The sequence below is a fragment of the Camelina sativa genome, chromosome 13 (genome assembly GCF_030686135.1).
Source record: "Camelina sativa cultivar CO46 ecotype springtype chromosome 13, ASM3068613v1".
Taxonomy (NCBI): Eukaryota; Viridiplantae; Streptophyta; class Magnoliopsida; order Brassicales; family Brassicaceae; genus Camelina; species Camelina sativa.
In genome coordinates, this window is record NC_141892.1 from 24,785,396 (window position 1) to 24,800,459 (window position 15,064).

At 37.2% G+C, this 15,064-nt stretch overlaps 5 protein-coding genes across 7 annotated transcripts; 1 reads left to right on the forward strand and 4 right to left on the reverse strand.

The window, feature by feature from the left end:
- Positions 1-969: 969 nt before the first annotated feature.
- Positions 970-3,630, reverse strand: LOC104738481 (F-box protein At4g02760-like). 2 transcript variants are annotated; one of them, XM_087482106.1, is made up of 11 exons: positions 3,234-3,630; positions 2,845-3,020; positions 2,625-2,720; positions 2,414-2,524; positions 2,215-2,324; positions 2,017-2,126; positions 1,859-1,923; positions 1,700-1,772; positions 1,510-1,572; positions 1,284-1,330; positions 970-1,176 (listed from the first exon to the last, which is right to left on the reverse strand). In XM_087482106.1, exons 1-11 carry the CDS (start codon positions 3,588-3,590, stop codon positions 1,092-1,094), a joined length of 1,293 nt encoding a protein of 430 aa, XP_087338232.1. In that variant the 5' UTR covers positions 3,591-3,630; the 3' UTR covers positions 970-1,091. The 2 variants fall into 2 exon arrangements, with proteins under 2 accessions (XP_087338232.1, XP_087338233.1); XM_087482107.1 differs by having other exon boundaries at positions 2,414-2,480; positions 3,234-3,568.
- Positions 3,631-3,742: 112 nt separating this feature from the next.
- On the reverse strand, positions 3,743-7,104 carry LOC104737438 (F-box protein SKIP17). Of its 2 annotated transcripts, none has more exons than XM_010457611.3 (12): positions 6,602-7,104; positions 6,232-6,407; positions 6,014-6,121; positions 5,468-5,578; positions 5,197-5,276; positions 4,993-5,114; positions 4,816-4,880; positions 4,655-4,727; positions 4,508-4,570; positions 4,340-4,401; positions 4,172-4,240; positions 3,743-4,079 (listed from the first exon to the last, which is right to left on the reverse strand). In XM_010457611.3, the coding sequence occupies exons 1-12, from the start codon at positions 6,923-6,925 to the stop codon at positions 3,908-3,910; spliced, it is 1,425 nt and encodes a 474-aa protein (XP_010455913.2). In that variant the 5' UTR covers positions 6,926-7,104; the 3' UTR covers positions 3,743-3,907. The 2 variants fall into 2 exon arrangements, with proteins under 2 accessions (XP_010455913.2, XP_010455912.2); XM_010457610.3 differs by having other exon boundaries at positions 5,188-5,276.
- A 1,428-nt stretch (positions 7,105-8,532) lies between these two features.
- Positions 8,533-9,081, forward strand: LOC104737440 (uncharacterized). Its single transcript, XM_010457612.3, has one exon. The coding sequence runs from the start codon at positions 8,567-8,569 to the stop codon at positions 8,918-8,920; it is 354 nt and encodes a 117-aa protein (XP_010455914.1). The 5' UTR covers positions 8,533-8,566; the 3' UTR covers positions 8,921-9,081.
- Positions 9,082-9,116: 35 nt separating this feature from the next.
- LOC104737443 (uncharacterized) lies at positions 9,117-11,779 on the reverse strand. The gene has a single exon (XM_019235114.2). The coding sequence runs from the start codon at positions 11,671-11,673 to the stop codon at positions 9,343-9,345; it is 2,331 nt and encodes a 776-aa protein (XP_019090659.2). The 5' UTR covers positions 11,674-11,779; the 3' UTR covers positions 9,117-9,342.
- Positions 11,780-11,916: 137 nt separating this feature from the next.
- Positions 11,917-15,027, reverse strand: LOC104737442 (protein GAMETE EXPRESSED 1-like). The gene is made up of 7 exons (XM_087482105.1): positions 14,976-15,027; positions 13,792-14,342; positions 13,103-13,690; positions 12,898-13,024; positions 12,624-12,810; positions 12,386-12,530; positions 11,917-12,289 (listed from the first exon to the last, which is right to left on the reverse strand). The coding sequence occupies exons 2-7, from the start codon at positions 14,274-14,276 to the stop codon at positions 12,028-12,030; spliced, it is 1,794 nt and encodes a 597-aa protein (XP_087338231.1). The 5' UTR covers positions 14,277-14,342; positions 14,976-15,027; the 3' UTR covers positions 11,917-12,027.
- Positions 15,028-15,064: the final 37 nt, after the last annotated feature.

A 15,064-nucleotide genomic window follows, 5' to 3' on the forward strand; every position in this document is an offset into this window, starting at 1 on the left:
AGACATCTGTACACTTAATAATGTGTACGGATACAAAAATATTTTAAAAATATTTTATATTATCAAATAAAATCATCAAACAAAATGCATATCAAATTGTAAAGAAAAAGATATAGATTTTTTATCTGAATAAATTTTAAAAATAAATTTTTATTGATTAGTATTTTAGTTTTTAGATTGAAGGGGCATATAATGAAGAATAAAAAATCTTTAAAAAAAAAAGTTTGGAGAGATATCTCAGCCGCTTTTCGTAATCTTCTCCAACAACCTCTACCCCATACAAGTTTCTATCTCACTTCACCTCTATTTCATGTTTCCTCTTTTACCAATTTTGAATAGTATTAGTACTACTTTTCTAATTATGTTTCAAAAATGTACTAGAAAAGTAACAAACCCAAAAAAAAACATATATAAGGTTCATGCTACGAACTTGAACTCACAAGTTTCATAGATTGACAGAAACCGAGTATAAAAACCTTCATAGTGTACGAGAGATCAGGATCGAAAACCTCAGCCCAGTCCGAGGAATCAACCTCATTGCAGCCTCCAAACACGTAAATCTTCCCGTCTACAACATTTGCAGCTGCAGAAGAGTGAGCCACTCTCATATCCCGGAGGCGGCGCCACGTGAGGGAAAGGTAGTCAAGAAGCCAAACTTGCCAAGTTGGGTTTCGTTTAATGATTCCACCGATGACATAGATCCCATAATCCAGCAGCACGAACGAGGAGAATGGTACCGGAGGCTGACATGGGTGGTGTGATGGGATCGGTATCAGCCGTATGTCAACTTTGGATACTAATTTTTTGATTTTCCTAGTTAGTGTCAATCCATATCAGAATAAAACATGCCTAATATATATTTTTCACTATGAATCTCATTGAGCTAATTAATTTGTAGAAAAGAGTACTTATTAGAGAACTTGTATTGAATGTTAGCTTAGCTTTTTTGTTCAAGCATTGCTGTTTCCCTTTACTTTAAAGATTAATTACGAAAAAGGAAGTTTAATATGTCCATGAAGTCTTATGATCTGAATTTACAACCAAACTACTTACCACTACAAAACTCTCAAGGATTTGTTAACGATTATTATTTAACTAAACCGCAAATAATAAGAAACAGTTTTGTCTATAATTTTGACACCTGATCTTTCTTCTTTCAGCTTCTTTATCATATCCCTACATCACGCACACACACAGAGAACAACAATAAAATTTGTGTCATTAGTACGCATAGTTGTGATATTTAAAAAAAAAAAAAAAAAATTCAGAGACTAAATAGTTACTTTGATATGGTAACTTCCTCGCCTCCACCAACATGGCTTGTTAAGTCCTATTTGAGAAAATCAAGGAAGATGTTTAATTGTAATGACTTCTGAAAATTCTAATCATTTCTTATTTGTTTTTCCTTCTGAAATAATATATATTCAATTTCAAAGTTGTGAATGAGATAGAAGACTAGCATACATGATCGAAGACGTAAGTGAGAGATAAAAATGCATAGCAACTTACAATGTGCCGAATGAATATGAAGTGTCCGTTGAGAAGCGCATCCAAGAAATACCCTATTTCTCTCTGGATATATATATATATATATATACACACATATCGAGATGCTTTTCAGAAACATAGGAATTGAGACATAGTAATAAAATAAATACTAGATGAAAAGTTGTAAACATAATTGTGTGTTTATACTAACCTCATCTAAAGAAGGACAATCACGCAGTATTAGAGTCTTGAGTGGAGGCTCTCTGCAACGAATTCTCAAATCCCTAACCATCAAAGTATTCGTCAGAAAGATTCATGTATTTTGACACTCAAAAGATATCGTGATTAGTTTTGAGTATTCAACACGAACCTCAAAAACCGACCGCTGATTTCAGGCGTTCTAGACAGATTCATGTGCGTAAGTTTAGGAAAACCCTGTAAAAGCATTTCAATTGTTTCATAAACCATTAAACCTAAATGAAAAGAGAGAAGAAATATCAAAAGAAAAAAAACTAAACGAAACCATACCTCAGCAAGTTTTCGGACTGTTACTTCCTTTAGTTTAAAACCTACAAGCGTTAGCCAAGTTAAGCTGGGACAGGAGGTAACAAATGCCTCAACGGTTGAACATGATAAACCTGCCACACTCATTGTATAAGCTTGAGCCAACCAAGGAGGAACTAGCTAGAGAGGAATAAAATTTCACAGTCGAGCAAGTTTAGTTACCTGATGCAGGAGGAAAGTCGATATTGTTCTGTATTAACAGGCGCTGTATTATCAAGCGAGGGTTTCTAGTGAGCGTCTTTAATATTTGCTCTAGGATTTGTGTCCTATCACTTTAACAATGGCAAAGTAACAATGAGATATTGGAAAATTCATGAAACTCAAAAGCTATATGCAGGCAGGCGCCCCAAAAATAACTTACAAATTAGCAATCTTGAGTTCAGTGAGATTTGGACAGACTGATAACATATCGCATAAGGACTTGGTTCCTGTGGATACGAGATTGTAAAGTTGTAGGCTTGTCAAGAGACCACTGTTTGAATGGATAAAGAGAAATAATACCAATCAGATGATCAGATTTGGACAATCAGATTCAAACAATATCACAATTGGTAATTATCATAAAAAATTACCCGTTAAACCCATGATTAAGAATTACTGAGGCAAGACAAGATCTCGTGAAGGTAGATCCTTTGCGTGAAGATATAACACGGCCGAGTTTAAGTGATCTTCATGTACAAAGGAAACCACAAGAGATGATAACATAAACACAAATGCAGAATAATAAAAAATGTAAGAAATATTAGGAGAAGGTAGCTGCCCATAATGCAAACAGAATATAATGTTACACACCTAAGTTCCTTTCCAGCCTTATGGATCATACTACACACAATCTCATCATAAACGCGTTTGCCACCCATTTTCAAGTCAATGTGAGAGTAACATAAAGGGTCTTTAGAGCATTTGCGGAACATAGTGCAACATGCCGAAGCTTGCATCAGAGATTTTGTATCGAGCATCGAAAACACCTAAAATTTATTTATGCAAATTGTAAACACAGTACGTGAGTAAAGCATACATAAAAGATTCTGACGTATCACTTTGTCAGAACGGAGATCTTTAGATTGTGTCTGATCAGTAGTGATTTGAGAATTCCTCAAAAATATTGCGTAGTAACCAAGAAATAGAACCCTAAAAGCTACAATTATAGATTCAATAAGCAGAGGTTTTAGATTCGTTACGTTAATGGTGAGATCATGAGGAAGGGGCCAAGAGTTGTAATTGTAAAGAGAAGCGCGCATCCGGGAGAAGCGTTTGGTAGATTCGAGAAGAAGAAAGGCGAGTTTGCCAGCACGATCGATGAGACGATCCTGAACGGAATCATCACCGGAAGCTTCTGAAGCAGAGACGAGAACTTGACCTAGCACTCGATCGAAGGAGCTACCGATAGAAGTCAAATCAGGCGAATCAGGGAGCAAAAGGAAAGAGGAGATGGTCGAATCGAAGTCGCTCTGGTTGAAATCTGGATCAGAGTCAGGGTTTTGGATGGGAGAGGAGGAAACATCATGGCGAGGTCGCTTAGGGTTTGGAGTATCCATGAACAAGTAACGTTTTTAGTTCACAGGAGAGCGAGTTTGGCACGTGTTGCAGAGTGATTCATATGTTAAATTTTTGGATTATTTTGGATTTAATTTATATCTTTTTTTTGGTTTTTTTATTAGTAAACCTCCATTATTGTTTTAATCTTTAATTCATTAAAAAATCATATCATAATTTAACCGACAATGTCACATTTTTCTAACTCGTTTAATAATTTCGTAGTTCAAATAAATATCGAGGAGACAGAAACGAAGAGCTTCCCGTGGAACTAAGCTCAAATGATCAATAATAAAAACTGACGATTTAACAACAATCATCATAACAAATATTCTTCATGAAAGCCCATACCCACATCATCATCTGACTCATCCTCATCCGATCCGTCTTCCGAGTCATCATCCGAATCATCATCGTCATCCACTTCATCGTCGTCAGCATCCATCATCTCTATCAGCCTCAACTCTTCGTCATCGTAGAGCTTTTTTGAACTGTAATGAAATTTACAGACACATTTTGATTTCAATTAATTGTGAATCAAATGATTATATTTAAAGCCTGTTTCATGGTAACCGATGAAAACCTTGTCATTGGAAATTCTGCGACAAATGTGACATCTGATTTTTCTTCTTTCAGCCTCTCCAGTGGAAAACTACAATATAGGGAATAAGCAACTCATTAGTACGTTTCTAAGTCATAAACTGTTAACTATCTAAATAAAATAATAGAAAATGAAAGATCAATCGGTTACGTTGGTTTGTTACATCTCTTGCCCCTCACTGAAGAAACTAAGCCGCGGTTACTTGAAACATCCTATTAAAGAGTAAATGAACCAAGAAAAAGAAGCCGATTAAGAGTAAACCACGTCATTTATACACCTTGTATTTACAGAATTTGGCATAATTTCACAAGAACTTACAATGTGACGAATGGATTTGAAGTTCCCTGCGAGTATCGAGTTACAGAATTCCAACACCTCTTTCTGAAATATCAAGGTCAGTTATCAGTGAGTGTCAGACCAATACTGAAGAAACAACCAAAAACTTGTTCATGCTAAATCTTTTACCTCCTGTAGTTTAGGACAGTTAGGCAATATTAGAGTCTTGAGTGGAGGATCTTTGCAGCTAAGTCCCAACTCCCTACCAACAATATTTTCTCCCTATGTGAGATTTTGCTAATAAAAAGACCTAAAGAGAATTTTTGCTCTTGATATTTTGGTATTTTTACCTCAAAAAACGACCTTTGATTGTAGGTGATCTGGCCAAATTCAGGTACTTCAGTTTACGAGAACTCTGCAAATAACATCCAAATTTTTTTTTTAGGTTTTGTAAAATCATAGATTAGGTGATACCAAATGAAGAGAGAAGACGCAACAGAAAAAAAAAAAAAAAAAAGGATTCATACCTCAACAAGATTTCGGGCCCATTCATCGGTTAGTCCAAAACGTATGAGCGTTAGAGAAGTTAAGTTGGGGCAGTTGGCCACAAAGTCTATCAATGATGATCCTGTTTTAGTCTCTAACGTACCTGTCACACAATAGGTGAGCTTGAGCAAACTTGGAAGTAACAGAAGGAAAGCTTCACAGTGGAAAGGATTTACGTGGATAACCATAGGTCTCTAAGAACAGGTGTTCTATGAAGCGGCATTTTATTGTCAGCGAGTTAAATAGCTCTTCAGTAAGGTTATACCTGTCACATAAAACACGTGATAATAAAACATGAGAAAACGTTGTCTACGGAATTAGCAGAACTGAAAGTGGACACTGGACAGACATTAAAGAAAGCATAGAAGATGACAATATGAAACCTCTGGACATAGGGAAAAAAAAAATAGAAATGGAAACATTGCTGAAATTCAAAATAAACAAGCTACAACTTACAATCCAACAATTCTCAGATCAGTGATGTTTGGGCAAACTGACAACGCATTGCATAAGGACCTGTATTTTATTGGTCTGAGATTGTAAAGCCGAAGGTTTCTCAAGCGACTCCTATTTGAAGGAAGAAAGAAAATACCAAGTTAGAAGAATAAGTGCACATGATATAGAACAACATTTTCTCAAAATACAAACCAGTGAAACCATTTTCTCTGTATGATAGAGATTCTGAATCACTTTCAAATGCACAACCGAAGGACAAGATTTCAAGATATAAATAAATAATAGAATTTTCTCTAGATCGATCTCAGGCTTGATTCTTGGTTTCGAGGTTTTTCCACCTACGGCATTAGCCATAAACAAATGAGTTTCAAAAATTAAGAGGGTATGTTGATATTGTCTTGGGATGTTTCCTATCTATAAAAACTATAACCTTATTTCTACATGTTCGTTTCTCAACCTTAACTCCATTAGGTAAGTTTAGACTGGGCAAGGCAGGTAACTATAACAAGATTGATATTGAAATTTCAAAATGATGGAAGCCAATACCCAAGAAAACCATGATTATAGGCTAGTGTAGAGAGACAAGATCCGCTAAGCAAAGGCGTGGGAGAATCAGATCCAGCTGCGCGAACAACACGACCAATTTTGAGGGATCTGCATCAACAAACAAAAACCCTGAGAAATGTTTACAAAAACCAAGTTCAAATATAAAAAGAGAATGTAAAGCACATTGTTTTGATTGTTTGAAGACACAAAAAATGAACCTGAGTTCTCTTCCAGCCCGATTGATCACAGTAGACACAATTCCTTTATCAGCATATCTAGCAGCCGTTGTGAGGTCGATGTGGGAGTAACATACACGATCAATGGCACAATTGTTGAACATAGTGCAGCACACAGATGCTTGCATCAGAGACTTTGTATCAAGCATCGAAAACACCTGAATAAATCCCATTTTTAAACACAGAAATGAGAAATCACTCAAGACAACAACAACATATATATCCTAAATTGCTTAGATGAACCAAAAAACCTAAAACATGGCCTCTACATTCCAATAACGCAGGCACAAAGAGAGAGAGAGAGAGAGAGCACAATTTTTGCCAGAAAGTTTCGGATTTGTTTTGTTTTTACCTTGATGGTGAGTTCTGGGGGTAGGAACCACGAATTGGAATTGTGAACGGAAGCTCGTTTCCGGAAGCATCGTTTAGTGGAATCGAGGAGGAGAGAGGCGAGTTCGAGAGTACGATCGACGAGACGATCCTGAACGGATTCATCAACGGAAGCGGAGGCGAGAGCTTTGTCGAGGACTCGATCGAAGGATGAGCTAATGGAGGTCGGAGAGGAATCGGGAAACAAAAGGAGCGATGAGATAATCGAATCGGCGTAGCTCTGATTGGAGCCAGGAACAGGACGGACCGAGTTAGGGATTTGAGTGGGAGGATTTGGTGAATCCATGGAAGTGGCACCGAACGTTGAAAGAGTCTCTTCTTCGCTATCGTTTTGTTAAGTACACATTAATTACTATTTCATACTAATGGCTACGCCTTCCAAAGTCCAAACCCTCCGGGGTGTGTTTTTTTTTTGTTCTTTCAATTCTTTATAAAGTAATAAATGTGAATCGTTTCGTAATAGATATTTTTGTGTTAATTTATGATTTTGCCATGTATAAAATAAAATTAGAAAACAAAACACGTGGGTATTTCAAAACATTTGTGAGTGGTTGCAGCGGAGGTCAAAGCGGCCAAATCCATCAGCAAATTAAACCGCGAATTAAATACAGTCTGCAGCGGTGTGGTTTAAAGATAATAGAAAAAAAACCGCTGCAAACCAACTGCGGACCATTTTTGTGTACAAATAAAGTTAGTCCACAGTGGTCTGTTTTTCGTTCTAGGGTGGACTAAACCGCTGACGGATTTGTCCGCATGAACCGTTGTCACCATTCATACTCTTTAGATCATCGTACTAATATTTAATCTATGATGGATCCAAATTAATCCAACATTTTAGATAAATATAACACAAATTACCACTTTTAGTTTATAAACATACTGAGTTAGCTATAGATCAAACTTACATCTGAATTACATGTTCGAATAACAACTTTTTAATTTTATTTTTGTATTTTTAAAAATTACTTAACACATTCAAATGTATTTATAATTATTGTTATACAACACCGCATGTATTGCTTTGTCTCAGGTTTGATGTATGTTGGTGTTGGGTTTCACCGATCAAAGTCCCGTATGTAATGTCTATTAAATAGGGTTTTGTGGGTTCATGGTGGGCTTTAGAAAGGCCCAGAGAATGTCAGCTGGCTAAGGAACGGTGCTGAGTCGGATGGCCGAGAGGATCTCGGGGTGAGTTGAAGAGATCGCGGACGAACGGAGCGATATCATCGGAGCAAATCCAGGGATCCTCGTTGGAGCTCTTCGATATAAATATCTCGAGATATGATGTAAAAGAACACATTGTAATTTTCCGACTAAAACATTAATACAAATCTAGCTCGTCATTTCATTCGCTATTCTTATTGATTTTTTATTGAAAGTCTGACCCTAAATCCCTTGAATCCTATTTTACCAACTAAGTTCATAAGATTGTGGTTTTTAGCATCTACAATGTCCATTACTCATTTTTTATCCAACTGAATCTCATATTTGTTTACTAGAGACTACCAATATTTTTTTTGGAAAAAAAGATAAGTGTCTCTAATGGCTAAGATTATATCCACATCAAAATGAAAATATTGGTAATCTCTAATATTTTCTGAAAAGTTTTTATAAAACACTAGAAGAGACTACCAATAGTTTTTTAGGATTTAGAACCTATATAACAATTTTACATATATAAATCCTTAAAAAGTCGACTAAATTACGAAAAGCAAACGACAATGTTTTTTGAACAGACTTTTTTGAGTGCCGACAAAAGCAAATAGGAAGGCAGAGAAGATAACTATTAATTTATCTTGGTCGACAAGCATGTTTGACTATTCTCATTTTCTTGATGCCCAAACATATCTAAGTATGCTCCTCAATTAATCATATATATAACAAGACAGTGTAAGTTCCTCAATTCATAAAGTCTCAAGAAGCAAACATGAAGAATGAAGGTCGTCAGCAAAACGTCATAAGGACGGGAATGATTCATCCGCGGGGCTTTGATCCGCGACCAACAAACCCACCACCAGCTAATGGAGTCAAAGTGTCATCATCTACTACCAGCCAGTCAAACATCATCGGAGTAAGTGAGCGGTCCAAGTACAGTAATTGCCACGTGTCGCCGGCTATCAAGTCTGGCCACAAATCTAAAGATCGCCGTAAGTCACAACCGACAAGTTGCTGGAGTGATGAGAAGCTAGACCGGCTCATCGGGTCAGACTCTTCGTCCGCTCAGGATATTTTGGATACGTTATATGATGAAGAAGATGATGAAGAAGATGATGAGCATTAATAATCATCGTGGCTAGTCGAGATGTATGAAAGATTATTGCTTCTTTTTTTTTTAATATATGTATTTTATTTTATGTTTGAACTTTGATAAACAATGATAATAATTATGGGAAGAAAATGTAATACTTTTGTGTCAATGCAAATTTGAGTTGGAAATGATAATAGATGTAATGATTATTTCGCAAACTAACAATGGATTGATGAAATTGATTTTCAAATATATAAGCACATGTGTGATCTACATTAGAAGTTAACAATCAATCAGTTACATTGATTTGTAACATGTAAGGTGACAGATTCATGTACTACTAAGTTAAGGAAAAGGTTACCCAATTTGCTTACACCACTGGTGAAAGGATCACTTTCCTTTTCTAATTGGTCAATATTTATATTGAATCAAGATGAAATAAAATCATCATAACTTCACCAGTAGTCTCCGCAAGAGCATGAACCATCCTTAAAATGGTGAAACCTGTTATTATCCCTCAAAATAATCAATCTCCCTGTGATTTTCGCCATATACTTGATGGCATTGTGACAATCCTCACACACGCGCAGATTCTTTATCGCACGGATCGGTCTCCCTGAAGGCACATGCATTAATCCATACGCTACAGCCAGTCTCTCGCTATGGTACCGAACCATACGCTCCTTCTCTTCTTCTTCCACATCATGAAGAACCACACTCGTTTTTGAAACATACCCTGCTCTCTTGATTCTCAACTCCAGATCCTCCAAAAACACATAGATCTTGTCTTTCTCAGGATGAAACTCATCCACAACCGAGAAAGTATGAGTTTTGTTCTGAATCTCAATCCAACTGTACCCTGGAACTTTCTTCACCCCTTTATCCCGCATTCTCACTCGTAGTTTACTTACATCTCCCCATCGACCCGAAGAAGCGTATAGATTAGAGAGAAGAACATACATACCGGAATTTTCAGGCTCCATTGCAAAAATCTTATCTGCAGCTGTTTCAGCTAGCTCTGTGTTTCCATGGACTCTGCTTGCACCGAGTAGAGTTCCCCAAATAGCAGCGTCTGGCTCAAAGGGCATGTTCTTCATTAGATTTTGAGCTTCGTCTAGAAGCCCAGCTCGACCTAGAAGATCGACCATGCAAGCGTAGTGTTGCGAGTTAGGTGTTACGCCATAGTCTTGAGTCATCGTATAGAAGTATTGCCTGCCTTTTTCAACAAGTCCTGTGTGACTGCACGCAGATAATACCGCAACCAAGGTAGCATCATCTGGCTTCATTCCTTCTCTCTTCATCGCCTCAAAGAACATTAAAGCCTCTTCTCCGAACCCGTGCCTTGAATAACCTGCAATCATTGTGTTCCAAGAGACAATGTCCTTTCCATCCATTTCCTTAAACAAGTCATACGCTTCTTCTATGCTTCCACATTTGCAATACATCAACAAAAGTGCATTCCCAACAAAGCAGCCAGTCTCATACCCACCTTTAACCAATCGTCCATGCAATTGCTTCCCGAGCTCAAGAGCAACAACGTCTGCACATGTGCTTAGAGCAGATGAAAACGAAGAGCGATTCAGTCTACCTCCCTCTCTCTCCATTTGTACAAACAGCCCCAGAGCTTCATAGCTATGTCCGCTTTGCGAATACCCTGCAATCATAGCGGCCCAAGAGACCGGATCTCTCTTTGGCATTTTATCAAAAAAGCTTTTAGCTTCAGAAATTTTTCCACACTGAGCATATCGAGTAATCATTGTGTTCCATGTACTAACGTTTCTACAAGGCATAACATCAAACAGTTCCTTTGCCATCTCCATTCTCTCGCCCTGCACATATCCTGCAAGCATGGCATTCCATGACACTTCGTTTCTCTCTGGCATCTTGTCGAATAATTCTCTAGCTTCTTCCACCATTTGGTTTTGTATATATCCTGACACCATTGCTGTCCATGTAAAGACATCTTGAACAGGAGACTCATCAAACAGTTGTCTCGCCTCATCTATTTTCCCGTTCTGTGCATAACCAGTGATGATCGTATTCCAAGAGACCACATCCCTCACCTTCATACTATCAAAAAACTGTCTTGCCTCAACAATCTGTTTCTTCTTAACAAATCCACCAAGCAAACAGTTCCACGAAACTAATGCCCAATTATTCTTCCTTGACTCAAACAACACACAAGCTTCCTTCATTTGACTGTTCTGAACATAAGCAGAGAGCAATGCATTCCAAGATACGTCGTTCTTCTCAGGCATTCGATCAAAAACCTTCCTTGCATCATCAACACACCCGTTCTGAGCGTATCCCGACAACATTGTATTCCAAGAACAAACATCCCTCTCAGGCATTCTATCAAACAACTCCCTTGCTTTCCCAAGATTCCTATTCCTAACATACCCTTTGATCATCACATTCCATGAGACTAAATCCTGTTCAGGCATTTCGTCGAACAACATCCGGGCGCGTTCAAACTCGCCGTTTCTCAAGTACCCAGAGATCATGGCGTTATAAGAAACGGAGCTCCACCTGGGCATACGGTTAAAGACACGAAGCGCTTCGCTGCACCTTCCCGTACGCATGTAGCTGCTTATAGCTACGTTCCACTCCTTGATATCCGAGTCTCCAGATTTAGTGGGGGGTTTGCTATGCGGTGGTTTCTGGATTTGGGTTTGAGTACTTCTCGATGCAATGTTTGCGATGCATCTTCTTCTTTTGAGTCCATTCAAGTATGTACGTTGCTGCTGAGTTCGCCATGAAAGAGCGCGATATAACTGAATTTGCATTTCTGAAGATCGTCGTCTCAGTGGATTTACCACACAACAAAAGTTTTAATACTATTGGTGTAAAGTTATAAAAAAAAATTACTGCCTAATAATCGAAGGGTCTCTTGACATGTGTAACAAATAAGCGATTCAACTGAAACTAATTATTGATTCATGCTAGGGTTTGATGTATGTAAATTAGATTTTTTAATGTCCGTGATTACTGCAAAAATTAAGATGAGATTGAGAAATTGCAAAACCTTCTCCACAAGTTCAAACTCAGATATATAGATCAAGGCATATAGGATACATTATTACAACACAATAATAGCATACAATATAATTATATATAGAGTCAAAAGACTTTGCTGCTGTCTACCGCGGACGCAAGTTATACACTCTTCTAGTCATCGTCGAAGAAGTAATATCCGGTTTGTTCTTGATCACTTGTGGGGTTTTGAAATCAGGATCTCCAAGATTTTTGTCATCATCGGTTATATCTGTATCGACCCAAGATGTCCAGTCTACTTCGCTCTCTGTATCTTCTTCATCCCACGACATCTCTCTCTTGCTTAGAATGTTGTTAACTTTATCAACTAATCCTAACAAGATCTGGTGGTTTAGTACGTCATAGTCCCTGCAAATTCAGACAAGAGGAGTATAAGATCAGTATCCTGAGTTTTTGGTTTGTTCAAAACATTTCCTGTTTTTTTAGCATTTTAATTAGTCATACCTGTATGTGAAAACAGAATGAAGAAGCTGAGCTGACGCAAGAACAGCGAATAAAGACCTCAAAATGTTTATAATCCATGCTTGACGCCCCGCATCATTCACGTAGCGTAAACTTGCCACTTCTAATGCTAAGGTGACGCACAAACCTGCATCAGCGAAATGGTAAAGGTCTGTTAAACGAATGTATTCCACTGTTATAAATATAGTATGAGGAAAGAGATTTGGAATATGATACTTACCAATGTAAAGCCTTGGCCTTATGATATAAGTTTGTTTTGTACTTGTAAACATGTAGATGACAAAGATGGACAAGAAGTAGATGACGAAGGCTTTTATCACTCGGGACTCGAGAAGCATCGCATTGTGCAAAGCAAACAACTTATCCAAAGCCACAAACATGTTTGCCTGTTTTGCCTCAAACGCTACCTGAAAAACAAAAACAAAAACAGATTGTTAAAAATAAAAGATTGATTTATGTGATTGAAGTATTGTATAAAGGTTTAGAGGACTGACCTGAGCTTCCAACATTGATTTTGAATTTTCATACAGATGATCATGAACCTCCTGAAGCTTTTCTTGCCGCTTTGCAAGATCTTCATGTTGCTCCTGACTAAATTCCTTCAACCGTTGCAATGTATTCCTACAAAGTTGCAGCAAAAGTTAGAAAAAAAAGTCTTGCCTTTGAACTTAAAAGTGCTCTAATGTAACTGAAACTTACCTACTCTCTTGCAGTGCCTCAGACTGAAACCGTGTAAGAAACTGAATACCGTCAAGTGCCACAGATTGGCCATCTAAAAGCTTCTGTTGTTTATCCAACGAGCTATCAGCCTTAACTCCAATGTCATCAGTTTTACTATGCAAATCATTCATTCTAGTTGATAGGTTATCTCCGAGTACACTTATTTCCCCTTCAATCTGCTTTGTATCGCTTTTCAACTTATCAACTCCTTTCTGGATGTTAGTATAGGCATCACTGAACATCTCCATTCCATCTTTCAAGGTTTCTTTCATCTTCACTTGACCGTCCATTAGCTCCAACTGTGATTCTGCAATACTCTTTTGTTCTTGATATATTTCTGCAGTTTGTTGAGACAGTCCACTCATACGAGTTTCTATGGTGTTTGTCACATGAGCCACGTTTTGAACCCGAGCATCTATTGACCCTAGAGAATCATGAATCAAGCTCGAGCTCTGCATTAAAGAATCAGATTTACTCTCCAAGATATCCAATTTATCTTCTGTATTCTGAGCTGAACTCTTCAGCTCATTCACAAGTCTCTCTATCTCGTTCTTGAACGCGTAACTCCTGCCATACAAAAAAAAGAAAAGAAAAGAAAGAAGCAAATTAAGAATCCAATTCGCAAATCAAAAGTAATAAAATCTCATGTTTGAGAGAGTCAATCTTACTGTAATTGTTGGCAGATGGTGTTGGTCTCAAGCATGAACTCGAGATAGATCTTATGCTCATGATCATCAAGCTTCTTGAGGCAACTCATCATTGTTGAATCATCACTACAAGTTGGAAAAGCACGTCTTCCAGAGTCTTTAAGAAAGCAATCGCTTAAATGCCAAGCAAACCTCTTTCTCTTTTCTTCTGTGGCAATTGCCTCTTTGCAGCCAGAGAAGAGGTATCTATAAGCATTTTGCCAGCAACTGTTTGGACCAACAAGCTTGTTTTTAGCGTCTTCAAGTACACGAACCACCTTCTGGTCACTGAAAACTTCAATGGAGAACTCGGGGTTGGATCTATGATGAGACGACCGGGAATAAGAAGAAGAGTCAGTGTTTTCCGATGAAGAAGAAGAGAACCATCCCCAACTGTGGCATGTTAATGGAGAATCTATAAGTAAGACCAATAAAAACAGAAGAAAACTTCTGCTCAAACGATCCATTTAATCGACTTTTTATTTGGTCTCTTCTGATTTTCTTCTTTCTGAAGGAGATGTGTGATCGATCACCTACAAAATAACAAAAGAGAGAGAAGATTATTACGTTACAAGAGTTGTGAATATATATAACAAAAACTTGGAGCGCAAGAAAAGGAAACCCCTTGAACTTCCCCTATAGATAAATGGAAATTTATCCTTTTTAACGAATCAAATTGCAAATTAAAAAAGAAGAAAACAAAAGACATTTAAAATCTTCGTTAAAATATTTTAGAAAAAAATCTTTCTAAAATAAGGAAGAATCTCTGTATCCACTTTGTTTTTCGTTTTCTGAGATCTCATAAGTTAATCGTATTAATAAAAGATAAACCAACAACACAAAATTTCTTCAGAAATAATATCGTAAAGAGAACAAGAAAATCACATGACCAAGGTCAAATTCAGAGTCGATATTAGGAGAGAAAGAAAGAAAAAAAACACAATGGATGAACACAAAAAATGTAAAAATAGTTATGTTACTTTGAATAAGAGAAGACTCTCAACCTCTTTGTCACTCGATTTCATAACAGAGACGTGGCAAAACAAATCAAGTACCAAAATAAACACGAAACGTAATTTCAACCTTTAACAGATTACTACAACCTTACATGATTCTAAACAGTTTAGCAAGTAATTAAAGGATTAGAGACTAAAACCAATGCTTACCAGAAAACAGAAGAATTAGCAGAATTTATTTTTTTGATTTGTTGAAGTCGGTGATTAGGATGAAAGTGAGAAAAGGGATATCAAAAAGG